Source organism: Capsella rubella, unplaced genomic scaffold (assembly GCF_000375325.1).
Source record: "Capsella rubella cultivar Monte Gargano unplaced genomic scaffold, Caprub1_0 scaffold_8, whole genome shotgun sequence".
Taxonomy (NCBI): domain Eukaryota; kingdom Viridiplantae; phylum Streptophyta; class Magnoliopsida; order Brassicales; family Brassicaceae; genus Capsella; species Capsella rubella.
In genome coordinates this window covers 9,344,976-9,365,566 of record NW_006238916.1, presented here as the reverse complement: position 1 = coordinate 9,365,566, position 20,591 = coordinate 9,344,976, and the positions used below count along the sequence as shown (strand labels likewise).

The following is a 20,591-nucleotide window of genomic DNA, read 5'->3' as shown; positions in this document are numbered from 1 at the left end:
CTTATTTTGAAGAATCAGTCTTCTGTAACACCCTAGCTAAAAGAATAAACATGTGTCATGATATTATTTGACCATCAGTTTTGTTTTTTTTTTTTTTTTTTACCAAAGTACAACCATCACCGTAAAATATGATTGTCATCTTTACCAGAAATTTTCAAAATAAGGCAGGTTCGATTTATTATTTTTTAAAAAGTTGGAATAGTCATTTAAATAAATTATTTTCGTAAATATTCTTCAGTGTAATACTTTTTAAAAGAAAATCTTAAGATTTAAAAACGATAATCGTATCTAGGAGGATATCGTAGGTTTATTATGATGCATCTTAATTTTCGAGAAAATTAATGTTTTTAATAAATAAATAAATTGAGAGAAAGGTAATATTTTTTTAATTTTTTTTGTCAACTTAATGTAACTTTTAGCAAGCTTTTTTTGGGTCAACTTATAAACCAATACAGATTTATTTGACTACAAAAAGAGAAAACTTTTAAATAAATATAGAGAGATATCAAAAATATACTGTAGGAAATTATAAGACAAATAAATGAAAATCTAATAACAGAACCTGGTCTCTCAAATAGTCGTACTTCAAAATCTGACTGAATTTAATATATTTATCAGTGACATAAATTAAAAAAAAACAAGTCAAACTGATATTATTTTAAAAGTACCTATATTATCTCTTTGTCAAAACAGTTAATACTTTAATTAACAAAAAAAAAAAAAAAAAAAAGAGAGAGAGATATGATTAAATCGAGAATAAAAAAACGAAGGTGATAGATATCAACGACGACGTCGCTTAAAGTGCCATATGCATATAAATAGAGAGAACCACCAAATAGCCTTAACGTAGTCCACCTTCACTTGCTCTCTTTTCTCCGAAGAATCTGGTTCGTTTCACTTTTTATTTTTATTTTTTTTGCAAGTCTCGATCGAATATATATCATAATTTGCTTTATTGGCTTAGTTCTTCCGCAGCTTTTGCGAATAGTTATATAACCAGTTTAGTGTGTTTTCGTTTTGTATGGTTTGACGAAGGCAGAGGAGAGACAAAGATGGCGAGTGGGCTCGAGGATATCGTGAACGAGAATGTTGATTTGGTATGACTCTTCTTTCTCTTCTCTCTTTGTGTTCTTCCTCTGTTTTCTTTTAGTTCGTTTAGATTGACATCATGAACGTTTTAGTTATGTTCTAGTTCTCTTTACATCGACTAGATCGTTGAACCTTTTTTTGTTTTCATTGTTTAATTAGCTTGAGAATTTTATTTCTGGTTTGAGTTTGATGAGAAAAGAATCTATGATTAAAAAAAACAAGTGTTAATTATTGATTTTTTTTCATACTAGATTTTTGCAATTGCACTAGCCTATACCAAAATCGTAGAATTATTAGAAATTTAGTTACCAAATAAAGCACAAGATAGTCTATTTAGAAGTAGTCTATACTTTCACATGACTCTTCCTTAATGAGTTTACCTAATTTTTACTTAATTAGATTTCTTAGAGAAGTTCAATTTGTTTTTGGTGCTAATTTATAAATTATAGTACGTTTTTTGGATATTTTTTTTTCATACTTACGGGAAATCGCATTATCAACACGCTTAATCACTTCCCTAGATAAAAACTAAACTAAAACTTAGTAATCTTCTTGACCTAATTTTCAGGACTCAAAATAAGATTCCTCCATGTCTATATTGATTGATTTGACCCTATCTTTTATATCTTCCGTTACAATGGGCTTTTAATTCAATTGGGCTTATTATATACGCTAATTATAAAAAGGACATGGCCCTTGTGGTCTCTACTCTCCACCTTAGATTCTCTGACAACTGACATGACCGATTGAGAACATTCCATAATCTTTGCTCATTTAATGTCTTCAGACCGAGATTATCAAGGCAAGAAAATTGATAAAAAAAACTAAGAAAAGTTAATATATGTTTACAACATACTTCTTTTACTTTTTCTTAACCTTTTTTTGGCCTAAGATTTTACTAAAAACCTACTAATAATGATGCTCTCAGTGGTGTTTTACCATTTATTTTTCTTACTTGGTAACTGAGAAAATTGCATGCTGTTTTTTTTTCATTGTGGGTAAAAAAGTTTGAATAATAGTTTTTTTTTTGGTGTAACAGTTTATAAATTAAAATGTTGAATAAGAGTTGCTTACTTGTTATTGCTAATGTTGGAAGATTATTGAATCGTGTTTATATAATCTTGCAGGAGAAAATCCCAATTGAAGAAGTGTTCCAGCAGTTGAAATGTACACGGGAAGGTTTGTCTGGGGCAGAAGGAGAAAACAGACTCCAGATCTTTGGTCCCAACAAGCTGGAAGAGAAGAAGGTAACCAGACTGATTTAAGTGTTACTATATAGTTTGGTTTTAACAGTAATAACTAAAGTCGTCATAAGTGAACTATGATCACTAACTAACAATGTTTTGGTGGTTTTGGGTTATAACAGGAAAGCAAATTACTCAAGTTCTTGGGTTTTATGTGGAACCCTCTCTCATGGGTCATGGAAGCAGCTGCAATCATGGCTATTGCGTTGGCTAATGGCGGTGGAAAGCCACCGGATTGGCAAGATTTTGTCGGTATTGTTTGTCTTTTGGTCATCAACTCAACTATCAGTTTTATCGAAGAAAACAATGCTGGAAATGCTGCTGCTGCTCTTATGGCTGGTCTTGCTCCCAAAACTAAGGTCCCTTCTTTTATAACTCTCTTCATACTCCTATTTGCTTTAGTAATGACATGCGATAACCATGTTACTAGCTGTGGTCTAACTTGAAAATGTTTAATATAACTCATTTGCTTACATGTATTTTCTGAGTAAACTCATATCTATAAGTAGCTATATGCTGGCTTTGTAAAACTGAGAACTTGTGTTTGATGATACAGTCTTGAAGCTCGAAACCTCAAGCTTTTAACAGTATTTGTTTTGTTATGCAGGTTCTAAGAGATGGGAAATGGTCAGAGCAAGAAGCTTCAATTCTTGTTCCTGGAGATATCGTGAGCATCAAGCTAGGTGACATCATTCCTGCTGATGCACGTCTTCTTGAAGGAGATCCTTTAAAAGTGGATCAATCTGCTTTAACCGGAGAATCCCTTCCTGCAACAAAAGGTCCAGGTGAAGAAGTTTTCTCTGGTTCCACCTGCAAGCAAGGTGAGATTGAAGCGGTTGTGATTGCCACTGGAGTCCACACCTTCTTCGGTAAAGCGGCTCATCTTGTCGACAGCACAAACCAAGTTGGACATTTCCAGAAAGTTCTTACGGCGATTGGAAACTTCTGCATATGTTCCATAGCCGTTGGTCTTGCGATTGAGCTCGTTGTGATGTATCCGATCCAGCGCAGACACTACAGAGACGGAATCGACAATCTTCTTGTTCTTTTGATTGGTGGGATCCCTATTGCAATGCCTACTGTCTTGTCTGTGACAATGGCTATTGGATCTCACAAGTTGTCTGAACAAGGAGCTATCACCAAAAGAATGACCGCCATTGAAGAAATGGCTGGTATGGATGTTCTGTGCAGCGATAAAACCGGGACTCTGACTCTGAACAAGCTTAGTGTTGACAAGAACCTGATTGAGGTTTGTGCTAGAGGCGTTGAGAAAGATGAAGTTGTGCTTTTTGCTGCTAGGGCTTCAAGAGTTGAGAATCAAGATGCTATTGATGCTGCTATGGTTGGCATGCTTGCTGATCCAAAAGAGGTATAAATATATATAAGTTTTAGAAACTCTGTTTTTTCCTCTGTTTTAATTAGTGAAGTAAATGGAATGTTGTTCTGTTCTCACTGTGTCTTTCTTTTAGGCAAGAGCTGGAATTAGAGAGATTCACTTCCTTCCTTTCAATCCAGTTGATAAGCGAACCGCTTTGACGTATATCGATGGCAACGGAAACTGGCACCGAGTAAGCAAAGGAGCTCCCGAGCAGGTAAAGAGAACTGAGTTTGTTTAAGTTTTTATGTTAATTGTTGCGTCTCTTTAATGATTAACCGTAATAATTGATTCTCTGATGATTTCAGATTCTTGATCTCTGCAACGCAAGACCTGATCTGAGGAAGAGAGTCCACTCTGCAATCGATAAGTACGCTGAGCGTGGACTCAGGTCATTAGCTGTTGCAAGACAGGTGAGATTTTTTTTGTACATCTTGTAACAAATTTAAGGAAGAGTTAGTTGATGTAAGTTTTGTGTTTCTTTTGTATCAGACTGTACCTGAGAAAACAAAAGAAAGCTCTGGTGGTCCATGGGAGTTCGTTGGTGTGTTGCCTTTGTTTGATCCTCCAAGACATGATAGTGCAGAAACCATAAGAAGAGCTCTAGAACTTGGTGTCAATGTCAAGATGATTACTGGTTTACATCTAAAACATTACTCTTTTGCTTTGTGAAAAAAATACACTAGAGTTTTATCTTGGATTTCTTACTTGTTTTTCCATTGTTTATAATTAGGGGATCAACTTGCTATTGCGAAAGAGACTGGACGTAGACTTGGAATGGGAACAAACATGTACCCATCCGCTTCTTTACTCGGTAACCACAAAGACGAAGCCATCGCTCACCTTCCTGTTGAGGAGTTGATTGAGAAAGCTGATGGCTTTGCTGGGGTCTTCCCAGGTTGGTCTAAGAGATTATTTTTGTTGCATATCTTGTTTTGAAACAAAAACTTGCTCTTCTCTCTATAACACTTGTTTTTTTTGCTTTACCAAATTTATTCAGAGCACAAATACGAAATTGTGAAGAAGTTGCAAGAGAAGAAGCATATATGTGGTATGACAGGAGACGGAGTGAATGATGCTCCCGCTTTGAAGAAAGCGGATATAGGTATCGCTGTCGCGGATGCAACTGACGCTGCACGAGGTGCTTCTGATATCGTCCTCACCGAGCCCGGTCTCAGTGTGATCATCAGCGCGGTTCTAACGAGTAGAGCCATCTTCCAGAGAATGAAGAACTACACAGTAAGTGTTCTCTTAATCTTAAGCTATAGATTTTTCAGAACATTTTCACCAATTTCACTTGTTCTGATTATGTGTTTTTCTGATCTTTTTTTCAAACAGATTTATGCAGTCTCAATTACCATCCGTATTGTGGTAAGTAAACAATCTTGTATGTATTTTTGAATATCATCAAATAATCTCTGTTTATAATCTTTCTTTGTGCCTTTTTTACAGTTTGGATTCATGCTTATTGCTCTGATATGGAAGTTCGACTTTTCACCATTCATGGTTTTGATCATTGCTATCTTAAACGATGGTAAGTGTCTCTCTTTATATATATTCTCTAAAATTCTCTATAAAACTAACATGATCAACTTGCTCAACAGGAACCATCATGACTATCTCAAAGGACAGAGTCAAGCCTTCTCCTACACCAGATAGCTGGAAACTCAAAGAAATCTTTGCAACCGGAGTTGTTCTTGGAGGCTACATGGCTATAATTACTGTTGTTTTCTTCTGGGCTGCATACAGAACCGATTTCTTCCCGGTATATATAACGTAAAAACAATCTCTCTCCATATTACTTGTCACACAAGCATAACTCTGTTTTCTAAACTTTGTAGAGGACGTTCCACGTGAGAGACTTGAGAGGCAGCGACCATGAAATGATGTCTGCTTTATACTTACAAGTCAGTATCGTGAGCCAAGCTCTTATCTTCGTCACTCGATCAAGAAGCTGGTCTTTTACAGAACGACCTGGATATTTATTGCTATTTGCTTTCATGGCAGCACAAGCGGTAAGTATACAAAAAAAAAAAGTAGACATTGTCTCTTCTTCTTCTTCATTATAGAATCTCTTTAATGATTCATAAACTTGACCTTGTAGATTGCAACTATAATTGCGGTTTACCCGAATTGGGAATTTGCAAGAATCAGAGGAATAGGATGGGGATGGGCTGCAGTTATCTGGCTTTACAGTATTGTCTTTTACTTTCCATTAGACATAATGAAGTTCGCAATCCGTTACATACTAGCAGGAACAGCCTGGAACAATCTCATTGACAACAAGGTACGTTCTGCTTTCTTAAATTACTCGTTTGGTCCTCTTCTTGTGAAATGTGATTTTAAAGCTCAACAAAATCTCTCTTTTGTATGAACTGATAAAAATACAGACTGCATTCACCACTAAGCAAAACTATGGAATAGAGGAGAGAGAAGCACAATGGGCTCATGCACAGAGGACTTTACACGGTCTTCAGAACACTGAAACAGCCAATGTTGTCTCCGAGAAAGGTGGCTACAGAGAACTGTCCGAGATTGCAAATCAAGCCAAGAGACGAGCTGAGATCGCAAGGTAATAGATGACTTGTAAAAGAAAAGAAAAAACTTTGAAGTTTCTTGTGACTGAAGTTAACGTTAGCCTTTTTTGTGTGTGTGTGTTTGCTTACAGGCTTAGGGAACTCCATACGCTTAAAGGGCATGTAGAATCAGTGGTGAAACTGAAGGGACTTGACATTGAGACAGCTGGTCACTACACCGTTTAATAAAAAGATGGACTCAGTTTTAACAAGAAGATGTTTGAAGAAAGAAGAAGTTCCTCTTTTGTTTAACAGATAATGATGATGATTTTATAAGAGGAGAAATAAGGTTTTTTTGTTTAATTATATGTGTTACTGTATCTGTTAAGTTCATCTAAACTCGTGGGGTTTTTTTAATCATCCTTCTTCATGAGTTAGACTTAATTACAAACATGTGTTTTCGTTTCCATCTCTTGGATAAAAAAAGGGAAGATACTATCATAGGCTTTTTATACATCTTCGTTTTATAAAGTTCTAATAGACATGGTTATTGTTTATCACATGAACTTGATGAATATAACAAAGCTAAAGTTTCGAATAAGATTATAATATCTTTACTACTTGGAATACTATTTTTAACAATTTATCCTTCTTTCAAATTAAACCAAGAGCTGAAGAGCATATTGGGTGGGGTTTGGTTAGATAACTAACCGGTTCGATTATGTCTTCAGACCGAACTGATAACATAAACCAGATTTCTTATTCCGCGTGGATACATGTGTTCTTTAGTAGGCCACTAGTTGTTACCCACGTGGCATTCGTTTTATCACAAACTAAAGAGCTACAAAAAAAACGTAACCAAGACGAAGACGAGAACGATGTCTACTTTATAGAAGTTAGAAGAAGAGCATAGAAGAAGTAAGAACAAACCACAGAGACCAAAACAAGAACAAAAATGTATTTCGCTGCCGTAGCTTCTTCACGACAGAGCTTTTCATCAAACACGTACGATTTCCGACACAGTTTCAAACCCAGATCCAATATTAACCTCACTCGTCCCAACTCTATCTGTTGTAAAGCTCCTCAACACGACGACGAAGAAACTGGTTCATCCCGGTAATTTATTTATTTAGAGAATTACGTTTTAAATTCAAGTTTGGTCTTCTTCTTCTTATTCAATCTTTTTTATTGAATAGGAAGAATGAGAATCAGTTGGCGAAATTGGCAATCGCGACGCTAGCGGTTGGCGTTTTGGCTTTGGGAAGCGTTGGAGATGCGTCTGCGGCCAAAAGCGGTGGAAGAGTCGGCGGTCAAGCGTTTCGTTCTTCAGCTCCTCGCCCTCCTCCTAGAATTAACAACCGATCAAGGTAATTCTTCATTTACCTTTTTTACTTAAAACCTTTAATCTCGATTTTAATTGCATATGTACCTTCAAGAAGAATTGTACAGTAGTTTCTTTTTTCTTTTGTCGTATAAAAATACCGTATTTGTTTATGTCTTCTGTTTCTCGATTAAAGAGGCTTCATGCATGGGCTTTAGCAGGCTTATATCCATATCAGCCCATTAGTATACTTTAAGCCCCTTTATTGTTTTATACTTTTCTACATTTTTGAACCTTATAATAACTACAATTTGGGTCTTAAACACAATTAGTTTTAGGCCTACATTGTTTGTTTTTACGTGTTATATGTAATTCACAGCTATTAGCATTTTATGTCAAATTCATTTGTCAATTTAGAAAACGCAAAAGATGATAAGAGTCAAAGACCTTATTGTATAGTCCCTTTATATCCTAAACAGCTTTCTTTTCACAGGACCAACATCTACGTGAATCCTCAGGTTGCACCACCTTTGATCGGTGGCTACGGGTATGGTTACGGCGGTTACGGATGGTCACCGTTTTCATTTTTTGCCCCTGGTCCTGTGGTGGCAGTTGGTGGTGGTGGCGGCTTCGACGTCCTACTTCTCTTCATGTTTTTTGGAGCCGCTTCAGCCGTGGCTAGAAACTTTTTCCGATCAAGAAATGATGGAGATGACGAAGATGATTATTAGAGGGGAGAACAAAAGAGAGAGAGAGAGAGGGTTTATGTAATATTTACGTTGAAATAACCTAGTGAAATATACGATTTTGTGTATAAAATTGTGATGGACTAAGACGGGTTGTGAACATTGAGATTAGTAACTTAGACCAATCTTAAAAATCAATAGAGTCGAATTAAAAAACACCTCGAACTATCAAATTTGCTCTGTTTTTTTTTTTTTTTTTATCTTACTTTATATTTTAAGCTATATCCTTCTCAATTTATGTGACCTCACTGAACTCCAAAAACATATGAAAATATATTATTTAAGCAAACTTATAACACTAGTGGTGTGTTTTGTCAATGGTTCAAATTAAACCGTTTATTCAGTGCTAACGAAGAAAGATAATTAGACCTAAAGTGAAATCAGTAAATATGGTAGTAATAACAATAAATCAGATACAAAATTATAATAGAATGAGAAGAAGATAAGGAAGAAAATAAAAGAAAAAGTCAGTGAATTAACAAAAAATCAAGAAGAGGTTCGGTTAATACTAAGTCCTTGAAAAAGCCAATGAGGTCTCTTCTTCTCTCGATCCAACGACGTTGTACTTGAGCTGCTCATAGGCGTGTTTGGTCCGCTACTTTCTTGGTTATTATTACTGTTGTTATTATTATTATTATTGCTCTGATTATTACAATTATCCGATGATGATCTCAACGACGTCGTCGACGAGTAGTCCATGTCTTTATTCGCCGTTGTTGTACTCATAGTATTTGATGAAGAAGACAATCCGATGCTCAGTGTCAGTTCTAGTTCGCTCTCTTCGATATGATCCGTCGTCGTTTGTGTTGCTCTAACCACATTTTCGAGGTCTATGCCTGAACAGCTTCCGGTTCTCTCTCTTGAACCGGTTTGGTCTCTGTTGTTGTCAACAGTCCAATATTGGCTTCTATGTTTGAGTTGATTCATCATCATTTTCTGTGTGTTATATACTCTATGTAGCTCTCGTACCTGCGAGTAATTATCACTTTGTTATATGCATAGTTATATTATCAACAAGTTAAAAAAAGGTGTTATGTTTGATGTGATTACCCAAATTGGTCAAAACCAATCTGAAAGAAAATGAATGAAAATTGTGTTGTGTGTATATTTAAAGAAAACTAAGTAAAAGAAACAAAAGAAAAGAAAGTAAACTAAAGTAAATTCTCAAAATCATGAATTTCTAGATTCGTTAAACTGATCATCCTTTTCAAAAACAGAAAAACTAAAGCTGAAATAATCCAAAAGTGAAAACTTAGATTCAAAGCAAAATATTTCAATTTGCATTAATAAATAGAAATGGATTACTCCGAGCTGATCCATCACTAGATTTACTTTTCAGTTTGATTACTTTAATTCAGTTATAATTATAAAAAAAAAACGAACCAAAACAAACATGAAACCGGATTAAAAGACAAAATCCATTTAACGATGCATATATATGTGCAAGAACAGCGTACCTGTTGCTTGAAAATATCCTCTTGGGTTTGCATTGTATGTCTGATCGATTCAGCATTTTGCTTTTCAAGAAACCTATCCATTGGCGTAATAACAGAAACCCTTTCTTGTTCCTCCTCTTTGTCGTCAGTCAACGTCTTCTTTGGCGATTTTCGTCGACCATTAACGCCAAATCTGATGAATCCACTATGATCAACACTCTTTAAGCCAAGGGGATTTGTCCTAATTCGCTCAACGATCTTTGTTCCCATGCCTGAAACGAAGATCATTCATACACTTCATAACCATTCGATGATTTTATAAACACATGAAAAAAAAGAACCCTAATAAACTTAGATTGTATATATGTGAGTTTACATGTGATATGATCCTGATGGAGTAATCGTCAGAAGCCACTAGTTTTTTGAAGTGAAGGGTTTGTAGACAAAAGAAGGTTGACTAGTGGGACACAATTCTTATATTTGTTTGATTAGATTCTCTCTCTCATGTTGTTTTGTCTCAAAGCCAAAGTATTTATAAATAAAAACGAATCAAAATGTCTTTCTGATTACCAAATCAATGGATGGAACAAGTTATACATCACTAAAAGTGGATTATAAATTTTTGAAAATTTTGTTAGTAATCATATTCATAGACAATATATAAAAGATCTACTAATTTTGAATTGAAAATTACTAAAAAGCTTTTTTCTTTAATGAAAATTGATTTATTTACTTTCATGGCCAATGCAAAATATCTAAATTTATCATTTATGGTATAATATCTATATATTTATCTAGTAAGAAAATTTATGTGCAAAATAGGATATATATCTTAAAGCAAACATTATTGGTAGTATCTTGATGGCTAAGATACTACTAATAATGTTGGTCTTATGCATAAAGGACATGTATAATATAATATTTTATATAAAAATTGGTGAAACAATTTGAGGAGATATGGTACAATAATATCATTTTCACTACTAAAGTTTAAAATAGTATGATTCGAGTTTTTAAATTGCAATAAATAGAAAATATGTGGTGAACATGGGCAAAGGACGAAGGAAAAAAAGAGAGCAAGTTGTTGATTTTTTGTTTTCCTTTTTTCTTTTTGGATAAGCATGAGTCTTTAGAATATATAAAAAAAGATAAAAATAAAATAGATAGAGACATGTAGATTAAAAAAAAAACACTAGTCGAGCAGTAAAAAAAAATCAAGAAATAGGAGAGTGAGACTTATTAAACTGATGAGCATGCCAAGAAGACTGTATCACCTAAGTTTTTGTCTATTTAAAATCAATTAAATAGAAATTTATATCTATAATGTCACATCGTTCATTATGTTCTTGTATTCATGTGAAGAGGAATGTATCACCTAAATTTCCACTTAACCTTGTTTGCTGGGATGTTGTTTTTCAAAAGTTGTCCAACACATAAATCATATTATATGACACATGTACTTAAGCTACTTGCATGTATACTTGTATACAACACACACACGCTCGCAAGGACATGAGAAGATCATGTCTATGTAATCTATATTTGTAGAGTACCAAATTAGATACCCAATAGGATATAAGACAAGGACAATAATTTGGCTATAAAAGATAAGGGACGATTCATTTTATTGTTTTCCTTTCTTTCTTTTTAAAACAAAATATCTATTTCGCTATCAAAATTCGATTGTTAAAAACTATATTCTTCACGGAAGTATTAAACAAACCAACTTGAGAACCCAATGTTATGTCTTTCCTTTTTTCTTCACACACACACACACACATGTATATATAAATATAGATATAGCAGGAGGCATACCTATATGGCTATATACAGAATCTGTTTGATGGGCATACAAAAACACACATATATACATATAATATAGCAAACCTTTCTATATATAGTTCATCACCTTTATCAAGTAAAACACCCAGAGAAATAAACTTTTATATGAATTACCTGAAAAGAAGAGTGGCCAAGTTGTGATTCTCTCCAAAGAAGCTCATTGATCACATGTTCTACGGTCATGCCACAAAAACTCACCTAAATCTCACACTTACCTTACTATATATATATATATATATACGCTTCTTTACCAACTTGCTTCAAAGCATAGCAAATCCAAAAGCTGAGAGATCACTATAGGATTTGTTTTGTCAACAATTAGTATTAATGGAATAAAAAGCTCTGTGTGGAAGAAGAGATAGAGAGATACAGAGGGAGAGAGAATGTGAGAGCGAGAGAGAGAGAGAGAGAGAGGGAATAATGGGAATTCACAGCTCAGGAAATGCTTAAAACTTAATAAGGATTAATAAACAAATAATTTATAAAGATTGAAGTTAAAATAGTTTTAAAAAGGCTAAAATTTTGACAGGCTGTGGTATTATTTGTGACTGTGAAGGAAGGATGCAAGGAAAAAGCTCAGAGGTTTCATATGCTTAGCTTTTTATGTTCTCTCTCTAAAAGACAAATAAAACAATAACTTCATTTTATATATGAAGATCGATGATTTTTTTTGTTCATCATTAATATAAATGTCACTATGTGAAATAGACTACATAGTAGAGAATTAATCTTTGTATATATATATATCATGTTGAAGTCTTAACTCAAAAAGATAGATAAATTATTATGTTCAAGAGTTTACATAATTTGAGTATTATTGATAAATTGTAGAATCCTAAGTCTTATGATTTTAGATTCTGTATGTATATATTATTTTTAATAATAAATATAAGTGGGGGTGTGAGATAATTGGATGTGTTGATATAATATAAAATTGAGAAGATCAAGAGGATTTGGACAAATGATGAACCAAAAATATGTGATTTTTTAGCCAATATATTCCAGACAAGTCCTCACTGGAACATGATCAAGATATGCATGTAGCAATATTTAAAAAAAAAAATCAACAAGAAATAAAATATTATAGTAACAACCAATTGAAGACAAAGCTAAGCTTCTATATATCTTTTGTGTAACATAATAATAATGATCCTTTTGTTTTCTGTATTATTTTTAGAAATTCAGATGATTCCACTTTCCCTATTTTTTTTATGTCAGTTTGTATATTAATAAAACGTATATATTCTCCTTCGATCATCATCATCATCCGTACTGGGTGTTATCCAACCATACCCAAAAAATCCCATGATTATCAATTTTATCTGACACCAAGTTTCATGAGATAGATCCTCTTATAGTATCTATACACTGAATCACATTTTCAATTTTCATACACTTGCATATATCATGAATACTTTCATGTCTTTATATATTGGAAATAAAATTATATGGTTGATGTTTTAGGAGATTTCTCAAACCTAGATTCATCATATATGTTTGTCAAGTGACGAGATGAATAGGCCTAGATTCATTATTAACCAGTTAAAAAATCTTTTAAGTAAATATATAAAAACTATTCGCTTTTAATTTGGTTTTAAATTTTATGGCCAATGACAAATTAAAGAGTCGGTCCATAACAAAACCCTAGAAATAGAATTTAAGTTTCTTCATAAGATTCCAAACTAATTAACAACACTCTTTTTTTTTTTTTTTGGACAACTCTAAAAATAAATTATCAGCACATGATTTAAGTGGCATGATTTTAAATTTTATAATAATTTAAAAATATATATTTAAATGTTGCTTGTCTTCTACTTGTTTCGTTTTCTCCTCTCAAAGAAATCTCGTGCTAACATGGGGCTTCGATTACGCACCGACTAATTGTTATTATAACTTGAATCAGTGTACTTTATTACTCGTTATTTTCACTAATAATCACTTAGCTTTAATTTATTTAGTTATTTATTTGTGATATTGTATAATCGTATATATCCTTTTATAAAAAAAAATAATAGAAAACTTGGTAATATATTTATCGTACAATACCAAATATTTTACAACAAAAAATTACTTATCGGCGACCTTATGTCGTCTCAAAGTTAACCATAAATATCTATGGCTAAACTAGTAACGATGCTAATATGTTTTAAGAGAATATAATTAATTGCAATACTCAAGAGTTCATAGATCTTACCAATCTTTCAACTAATTGCCGGTGCATTAAAAAACAAATCTCATCTCCATCGTGGTCTGCTATTACCGTCCTTAAATCCAGATCCCAAAAAGATTAGTGTAAATTAGTACATAAACAATTCAAACACTTAAGAAAACTATAGTACATATTGATCTGCGGTCAATATTTTAATTCCCAATATTTGTTGTAATAGAAAAATCAAATGATTCCATCCGCGGATGCATGCGTATGTTATTAAATTTGTAATCGTATATAGTATAACAATCTAATTGTATTGTAGAGAGCAAAGAGCTGGCTGGATTAGGCGAGGAGCCATGTGGGACGAGAAGCAAGGAGGAAAGCTCAAAGTAGTTAATTTATAATACTTAACAATATTCTAATTAATAAACTCAAACCAAACATGATATGATATAAAGTACAAGTACTTAGCAGTAATTTACCGACACGATAATTGCTTTTATTGGCTTAATTTAGTAAACTCAGATGATTTTTTATAGAGTTCCAAAGTTTGAATCTGCAAGTCAACATCTAACTATCGTATTGGTACTACATCACATGAATTATTTTGTTTGTTGATTCTGTATATAATTATATTTATATAGACCGATGAAGACTTACAATGTTTTGTCTGTAGATAGTTGTATATTCGTTGCAGATAAATGTTGTCCATATATATTTTCAATTACTTTTCTTACCTCCTTTTTAGCTTTTTGGTTTGTTAAATAACTCACTTTAGCTTTACCTAACAATTTTGATTGTAATTACGTGAATTATTTTTTTTAATAAAATGAATCACAGAAAATACATGTCATTTTTTGTCCGCCGCATATTAGACAATAATATAAGTACCAATAACAAAAGACATGAGTGCTAATGTTCTATAGATATATGAATAACAATTAGTTTGGTCGTAATATAAATAATACCATATTGATTTTGTATGTAAAATAACTATGTATTGTTAAACAAAAATTCAATAGCCATCAACAACCAAAACATTTTCTTTCAAACAACTATCGTTTAGATGAATATGTTTAGCATAAACCGAAATCATGCATGCATATGGATTGATTGGCCTTGAATGAATATAACATTTTGAAATGGTAAAACCAAAAGTAGTAAGATATGTTGGTCATATAATGACTTTATAATGATACATGTAATGTCATGAAAGAAACTAATCACAAAAGTATTATAAACGGTGAAAATGATTTGGTCGTAATAGTAATAGTAGTATGATATTATTATTATTAGTTAAAAATGTTATATAATAATTAAAAAAGGAGTTAAAGTGAAGTGACGGCATGTGGAAGCAAAGAGTTAAAAATAAAATAAAATTAAAAAAATAGAATTGGGATTATATAAATATAAATAAAGAAAATGAAGAGTAAGCACGCCTTGTAGCCTTTCAAACGTACACAATGGGTCCTTTGTACTACCCCACTACAGTGACTATACACACACACATCTTCTTTTTTTCTTCTTCTATAAACTATCTTCTTTCTTTTTTTTTTTTTTGTTGGGGGTAGATTAATACATAAGGAACCATGATCAGAAATGAATACACGAAATCTAAAAGCCAAACAGTGACTAATCCTAGGAAAATGGACAGGATCATTGGATTCATTGCCAGTTGTTAACAGGTTTTTTTTTTGTCACAAACTTGATGATCATTACATTTTAGATAGAGATTACATATGACGACGAGAGTTCAGAATCCAAATAACGGAACATGCAATGCAACCATCGAGTTTTGTCTCCAAATCCAAATTGCATACTTACACACATACGTACGTGTAATAATTTCTTTCTTTCTTTTTTTTTTTGGATTTAAATTTGTATTTAAACCGTGGCGGTATTAATATATTTTTATATTTGTAAGATCAGGCCGAAACATTAGTGTAGATCGTCGGACCGTGGAAAATTGTCATAATATTCACTGATGATGATGGTGTTTACGAAAGCTAAACATTTTCATTTTTCAGTTATATATATATATTGAGATAATTACATCATTTATTAAGGTCTTTTTTGTGTCAAGCGATTTCTGTGGGACTTAGAAGCCACGTGTCGGATACCTGAACGAATAAACATGGGCCTTGGGTCATGTCTGTTACAAGCCACTTGTCAGTAGACTATTAGATTTAGCTTTAGCTTATCTTCTTCACTTGATACTTTCTGCTTTTGGATATTTTTATGACATAGTACGAAACTTGAAATTACATTTTTTTCTTTTTTGGAAAAAATTAACGTAACACTAATTGATGATAATATGGTGAGAATGTTCCTACAATTTTTGTAAGAATATTACTAACATACATCAGTAAAAAAAAATACAAATTTTCGTAAATCGAAATCATTCGCAATTGTAAACTTTATTTGTTTATTTATATGATTTCATGATTTGTTTATTGTAATGATTATGTTATTCCATAGTTTTACTATTCAATTCTATAGACAAATTAACCATATTTGAGTATCGCATTTGTAGTTCTAAAACTAAACGAGTACTACAATCGTTGGTTACTATGGAGAAAATTTAATATTGCTTCTTTATGTTTATAATAGTAAAATCATGATGAACAAATTTGAGGACAACTTCAGCTCCCACATACAATGAATCGGATTCAGAATATGACTTTGTATCCAAAGAAAAAAGCATTTACGACAAAAAAATCATTTCTTAAATAATTATTTTTATATAAAATTATATTTAATACAGAAGCTAGGGAATCTCTTGATGTTCGAGCCAGATGTAAGAGCATGTCCAATGGAAGTATGTTAGCAAATTTCTTATTTATAAAAGGTAAAAAAATAAATCAAAAATATATATTAACCTAAGAAAAATATCTTAGTTAGAAATTTTGCTAAAAGTTTTTAGTGCAAGGTGTAGGCAATTGATTGGTTTGAGATTTGTACTTCAAACTTGTTTTCAAAGCAAATTTTTTTAATTATAATTTTAAAAACTTTAAACTTAGAACTTTACCATTGGAAGCATATGTTTCTTTTTATCTTCAAAAATTTCTTAACTTCATAACTTATATTTTTTGTAATTACAATAATGCTAAAAAACTTGTTTACAACTTTAGCATCGGGGATGGTCTAATCTTGTGTGGATCCAAAAAAACAAAATGCCTTATTTTTGTTTTATTTTCTTTTTTTAATAATGGATTTTCGTTTTCACAGAAACAGTATCTTTGTTAGATGTAATTTGTAAATAAATCCCACGTTCGTCCTTTTTGATCTTTGTACTTGATCTCGAGTTAGTAGTACTAGTTACTTATCAATTATTATCATGGCACTTCCATAATTGACGGTCCATACTCGATATCAGACCATTAACTTTTGTAACTGAATACTATAAATAATTATATATGTTCTTAATGCTAATTTTGGAGTTAATGCTTACTTGTTGTCATTTGGAAAAAGTGGATGGATGTATCAACTCAGGACACATACATCAACTTTTCACTTATACACTATACACCATACACCATACACCATACACCATATCCTCCTCCTACTCATGGTAAAGATCCAAAAATCATGGTTTCCTTAGATCCTGTTCTGATATTGAGATCTTTACCTTTTACGACGAGAGTACTTGGGGTCAAAATTTTCACTTTTTGGAACTGGAGAGATCGTATAAACGTGTTCTTAGACCAACCAAACGCGAACAACCTACCCAAAACCTTTTGACACGAGCAAACTTTATCAGCGCATCAGGTATAACCCACAAATTTGACAAGTCGAAATACCTCTGGACTCGAGCAGACGAAGACTAAAGACCAGGTTGGGTACTTAGGTTAGTTCGCTTAACGTATAAATTATTCATTACCTCCCAACGTTACAGTCAACTGTTTTGTCAACCTATATTACTACTAATAATTTACTAGTAGTATTAGTATCGAATTAACCATGAAATATATAAATCTAGCGGACATTTAGAAAATTTCAGGTGGAAGTCTCTTGTCTTGATCCTCAAATCGTTTATTGTCTGTGGTTACAACAGAGAGAACCAAGAAGCATTATGCAACAATTTTATTCAATCTCAGTTTCTTTTAATAGTATATCCGATGATCTTCAAGTCCTCCCTTCACTGGTTTTTATGGTCCTGTACAAACAAATGTAACTTTATTAAAATGATAGACAAAAAATGTTAATCATTAAGCAAAACTGACAGAATATGAAAATCAAAACGGAAGATTTGTATGTGCTCAAGAAGAATCTAACTGGCGAAGAGTAAAGTGAAGTTACCTGCGTTTAAAGAGAAGAGAAATATGATAATTTTGGAGTTTGAAAGAGTCACTCAAGGACTTTCTTGGGGTCAAGCTGTCCACTGGAGTAACTAGAAGGCACTGCAGAGAGTTCGAGTCTTCCTTTCCATTCTTCCCCTGGTTTCAATGTGATCGGTCTCTCGATGGCTGCAGCTTCCACACAAAGCATATGCTTATAGTCTTCATCTCCCAAGTCAGAGATCGTCTTTGATTTCTTATCCCAAGGATTCCACACCACTGAAAGATGATTCACTCATATTAAAAAAAAAACACTCAGATACTGATCTCAATGCGAAAGACAGGGTTTCGGATCTTACCAGCATCAGCAAGCCCGTCCTTGCGAATAACGAAAGTCCTCTTTTTCTCGTGGTCCAAGATGGCTATCTTTGTAGGCGTGCTTAGATAAATCTTGTCAGTCTATTTTTTCACCAAGTAACAAGTGTTTTCTTATGAGTGATGAAGATACTAGACAAAAGAGATATTTCAGAAACGAAGAGATTGGAATAGAAAACTTACTTCAGATTCAAAAGTTATTGCATCGCCTTGTTCAGTAAAACGTTCTCTGTTCTTTAAGTTGTCAAGATAATCCAATGTTTCCAATCCTTCAACCCGTACTTCACTGAGGACAAGAAAAACCAATGCATATTACAAATTTTTTATTTATATTCCAGATCTCCTTAAAAAAGAAGTAAATAAATGTATGCAATGAGATTTACCTGATGTCAGAGACAGAGAAATAGGTGTGATAAGCAAATGTGAATGTAAACGGCTTTCCATCAGAATTGGTGTTCCTGATACGAGATGTCAGAGTTAACTCTCCTTCGGTCCCCAAGGCTACCCTCAGCCTGAACTCAAAACTGAAATGAACCCACCAAGATGAAAGAAAGTTAGTAATGCTCTCTGTGAGATATTTTTCGTTTAAATTTAATAAAAGCCTATTGTTTTGAAAAAAATATAGAGAACGAGTCTTTGAAGAATCATACTTGTGAGGCCAGATCTTCAGATCGTCTTCAGTTGGCCTTAGGATCAGGTCAACAAATGCATTAGAACAAGAATTCGATGGCAAAGGAGGCGGGCTAGCATCAATTTCCCAAATCCTATTTCTAGCAAATCCATGTGATTCAAGTGTACCAAAGTTACTGAACTGCACGCACAAAAAAAGAGAAACTCATAAGAATAATGAACTCTAAAACGGAACAAACAAAGGAAGAAATACAGGCACTTACTTGTGGAAAGCATAGTGGAATCCCTCCACGAATAGGTTTTGGGGGCTTGAATATGGCCTGCACAATTCATAACAAATAGTTTCAGATATGTACCGTTTGTAGCTCATATACACACATGCCGGGTAAGAAAGACTATTCTAGTATTCACAAATTACTAGACCTCAAAGTAAAAATGTTGTCTATTCTTTCACATGCTTCTTTAAGAAATGAAGTAAAGATCTTTTCCTTTTGCATGTTGATCAATGTAAATAACCAAATTTAGGCAAAGATTTCACCCAATCTTACATGAACTTCTTTGAGACAATGAGACAATTACGCTATATTAAAACAGAAATCTCGCTTTTGCATTATAGAGACACAATCAACGAGAGAAATAAAGTGAGATACATAAATGTGAATCATCGAACTCAACTTCTTTAAGGTACCATATCATCTCTAACGAAGTTGGAAACATTCATCATGAACCAAATGTCCCGTTATATTAACTAGAAACTCAATACTGAATGAAGTTGAAGACAGTACTGATAAGGAGTACCTTGCTACTGAGGTGAAGTAACTCCTCTCCGTTCTCATTCTTCCAAGAAGTTACATGACTACCATACAAGTATACCTGCATTCATTCCACAACACTAAGAATTTTAGAAAAGTAATAACACAGAAAAAAACACGATGGATATCGGAAAATTTGCAGAGAGCTCACACTCAAAAAAATCAATTCACCTCTGTGTAAACAGCAACAGATCCATAGGTTAGACTAAACATTAACACATCCTTCATCGAAATACCAGTAAGCTAAACACACAGATCCGGTTCTTCCGTTTGCATACACAGATACAGAACTCAATTACACTACAACTCGTCTAAAACCCAAGGATCTAAGAAAAATTTCACAAATCATAATCCATACGACAAAAATCGATCTCCAATTCAAATTGATCTACATCAAACAAATTAACAGTGAGAACGAGCCTGCGGCATCGTAGGTGGAAATTTACCTCGGCAGAGCGGCCGCGAGACTCGCGGAGGACGATCTTATCAAGGCCATTGATGCCTTTCGCGAGCTCAAAATGATGACGCTTCGTCGCCATGGAGAGTACTGAAAGTACAAAAACCAAGAACAGGATCGAGATCCTGAGATTTCCCGTATATATCGTCGTTTTTACTCTACTTCTCTCACTCTCTTTTCGCTTTTTTTTTGTTCACTGCTTCTTCACGCAAAACGAGTAAAAGGTTGCTGCAACTTTTTTTTTTTTTTTTTTTTGCCGTTTTTGCTCAAACCTTCTCTCTTTTACGACTGCGTTATGTTTTGTATTCTAATTTTTCTT

At 33.2% G+C, this 20,591-nt stretch overlaps 4 protein-coding genes across 7 annotated transcripts; 2 read left to right on the top strand and 2 right to left on the bottom strand.

The window, feature by feature from the left end:
* The first annotated feature begins 777 nt into the window (after positions 1 to 777).
* Positions 778 to 6,766, top strand: LOC17877134 (ATPase 3, plasma membrane-type). The gene is made up of 17 exons (XM_006282227.2): positions 778 to 887; positions 1,036 to 1,097; positions 2,217 to 2,336; positions 2,456 to 2,692; positions 2,941 to 3,702; positions 3,803 to 3,925; positions 4,017 to 4,121; positions 4,201 to 4,345; positions 4,442 to 4,606; positions 4,709 to 4,947; positions 5,047 to 5,079; positions 5,161 to 5,242; positions 5,313 to 5,473; positions 5,550 to 5,723; positions 5,813 to 5,995; positions 6,099 to 6,280; positions 6,377 to 6,766. Exons 2-17 carry the CDS (start codon positions 1,053 to 1,055, stop codon positions 6,468 to 6,470), a joined length of 2,850 nt encoding a protein of 949 aa, XP_006282289.1. The 5' UTR covers positions 778 to 887; positions 1,036 to 1,052; the 3' UTR covers positions 6,471 to 6,766.
* A 333-nt stretch (positions 6,767 to 7,099) lies between these two features.
* On the top strand, positions 7,100 to 8,449 carry LOC17876276. The gene is made up of 3 exons (XM_006281095.2): positions 7,100 to 7,340; positions 7,421 to 7,591; positions 8,039 to 8,449. Exons 1-3 carry the CDS (start codon positions 7,180 to 7,182, stop codon positions 8,274 to 8,276), a joined length of 570 nt encoding a protein of 189 aa, XP_006281157.1. The 5' UTR covers positions 7,100 to 7,179; the 3' UTR covers positions 8,277 to 8,449.
* Positions 8,450 to 8,666: 217 nt separating this feature from the next.
* On the bottom strand, positions 8,667 to 12,158 carry LOC17875921 (probable myosin light chain kinase DDB_G0271550). 3 transcript variants are annotated; one of them, XM_006280938.2, is made up of 3 exons: positions 11,684 to 12,158; positions 9,749 to 9,999; positions 8,667 to 9,260 (listed from the first exon to the last, which is right to left on the bottom strand). In XM_006280938.2, exons 2-3 carry the CDS (start codon positions 9,995 to 9,997, stop codon positions 8,778 to 8,780), a joined length of 732 nt encoding a protein of 243 aa, XP_006281000.1. In that variant the 5' UTR covers positions 9,998 to 9,999; positions 11,684 to 12,158; the 3' UTR covers positions 8,667 to 8,777. The 3 variants fall into 3 exon arrangements, with proteins under 3 accessions (XP_006281000.1, XP_006281001.1, XP_023641609.1); XM_006280939.2 differs by lacking the exon at positions 11,684 to 12,158 and adding an exon at positions 10,104 to 10,346; XM_023785841.1 differs by lacking the exon at positions 11,684 to 12,158 and having other exon boundaries at positions 9,749 to 10,082.
* Positions 12,159 to 17,664: 5,506 nt separating this feature from the next.
* Positions 17,665 to 20,537, bottom strand: LOC17876382 (putative glucose-6-phosphate 1-epimerase). Of its 2 annotated transcripts, XM_006280775.2 has the most exons (9): positions 20,262 to 20,535; positions 19,802 to 19,876; positions 19,267 to 19,323; positions 19,024 to 19,184; positions 18,757 to 18,897; positions 18,557 to 18,659; positions 18,358 to 18,457; positions 18,021 to 18,277; positions 17,665 to 17,877 (listed from the first exon to the last, which is right to left on the bottom strand). In XM_006280775.2, exons 1-8 carry the CDS (start codon positions 20,352 to 20,354, stop codon positions 18,069 to 18,071), a joined length of 939 nt encoding a protein of 312 aa, XP_006280837.1. In that variant the 5' UTR covers positions 20,355 to 20,535; the 3' UTR covers positions 17,665 to 17,877; positions 18,021 to 18,068. The 2 variants fall into 2 exon arrangements, with proteins under 2 accessions (XP_006280837.1, XP_023635061.1); XM_023779293.1 differs by having other exon boundaries at positions 18,757 to 19,184; positions 20,262 to 20,537.
* Positions 20,538 to 20,591: the final 54 nt, after the last annotated feature.

What these genes read in the sequence shown, in the direction of transcription:
- LOC17877134 (XM_006282227.2), top strand. Translation starts at nt 1,053, where the DNA reads ATGGCGAGTGGGCTCGAGGATATCGTGAACGAGAATGTTGATTTG. An exon ending in CTTTCATGGCAGCACAAGCG is followed by an intron (nt 5,724 to 5,812) that starts GTAAGTATACAA and finishes TTGACCTTGTAG; the next exon opens with ATTGCAACTATAATTGCGGT. An exon ending in ACAATCTCATTGACAACAAG is followed by an intron (nt 5,996 to 6,098) that starts GTACGTTCTGCT and finishes ATAAAAATACAG; the next exon opens with ACTGCATTCACCACTAAGCA.
- LOC17876276 (XM_006281095.2), top strand. Translation starts at nt 7,180, where the DNA reads ATGTATTTCGCTGCCGTAGCTTCTTCACGACAGAGCTTTTCATCAAAC. An exon ending in GAAGAAACTGGTTCATCCCG is followed by an intron (nt 7,341 to 7,420) that starts GTAATTTATTTA and finishes TTTATTGAATAG; the next exon opens with GAAGAATGAGAATCAGTTGG. An exon ending in AGAATTAACAACCGATCAAG is followed by an intron (nt 7,592 to 8,038) that starts GTAATTCTTCAT and finishes TTCTTTTCACAG; the next exon opens with GACCAACATCTACGTGAATC.
- LOC17875921 (XM_023785841.1), bottom strand. Translation starts at nt 10,015, where the DNA reads ATGATCTTCGTTTCAGGCATGGGAACAAAGATCGTTGAGCGAATTAGG. An exon ending in AGGATATTTTCAAGCAACAG is followed by an intron (nt 9,261 to 9,748) that starts GTACGCTGTTCT and finishes AATTACTCGCAG; the next exon opens with GTACGAGAGCTACATAGAGT.
- LOC17876382 (XM_023779293.1), bottom strand. Translation starts at nt 20,354, where the DNA reads ATGGCGACGAAGCGTCATCATTTTGAGCTCGCGAAAGGCATCAATGGC. An exon ending in CTCGCGGCCGCTCTGCCGAG is followed by an intron (nt 19,877 to 20,261) that starts GTAAATTTCCAC and finishes GAATGAATGCAG; the next exon opens with GTATACTTGTATGGTAGTCA. An exon ending in GGACGGGCTTGCTGATGCTG is followed by an intron (nt 18,278 to 18,357) that starts GTAAGATCCGAA and finishes ATCATCTTTCAG; the next exon opens with TGGTGTGGAATCCTTGGGAT.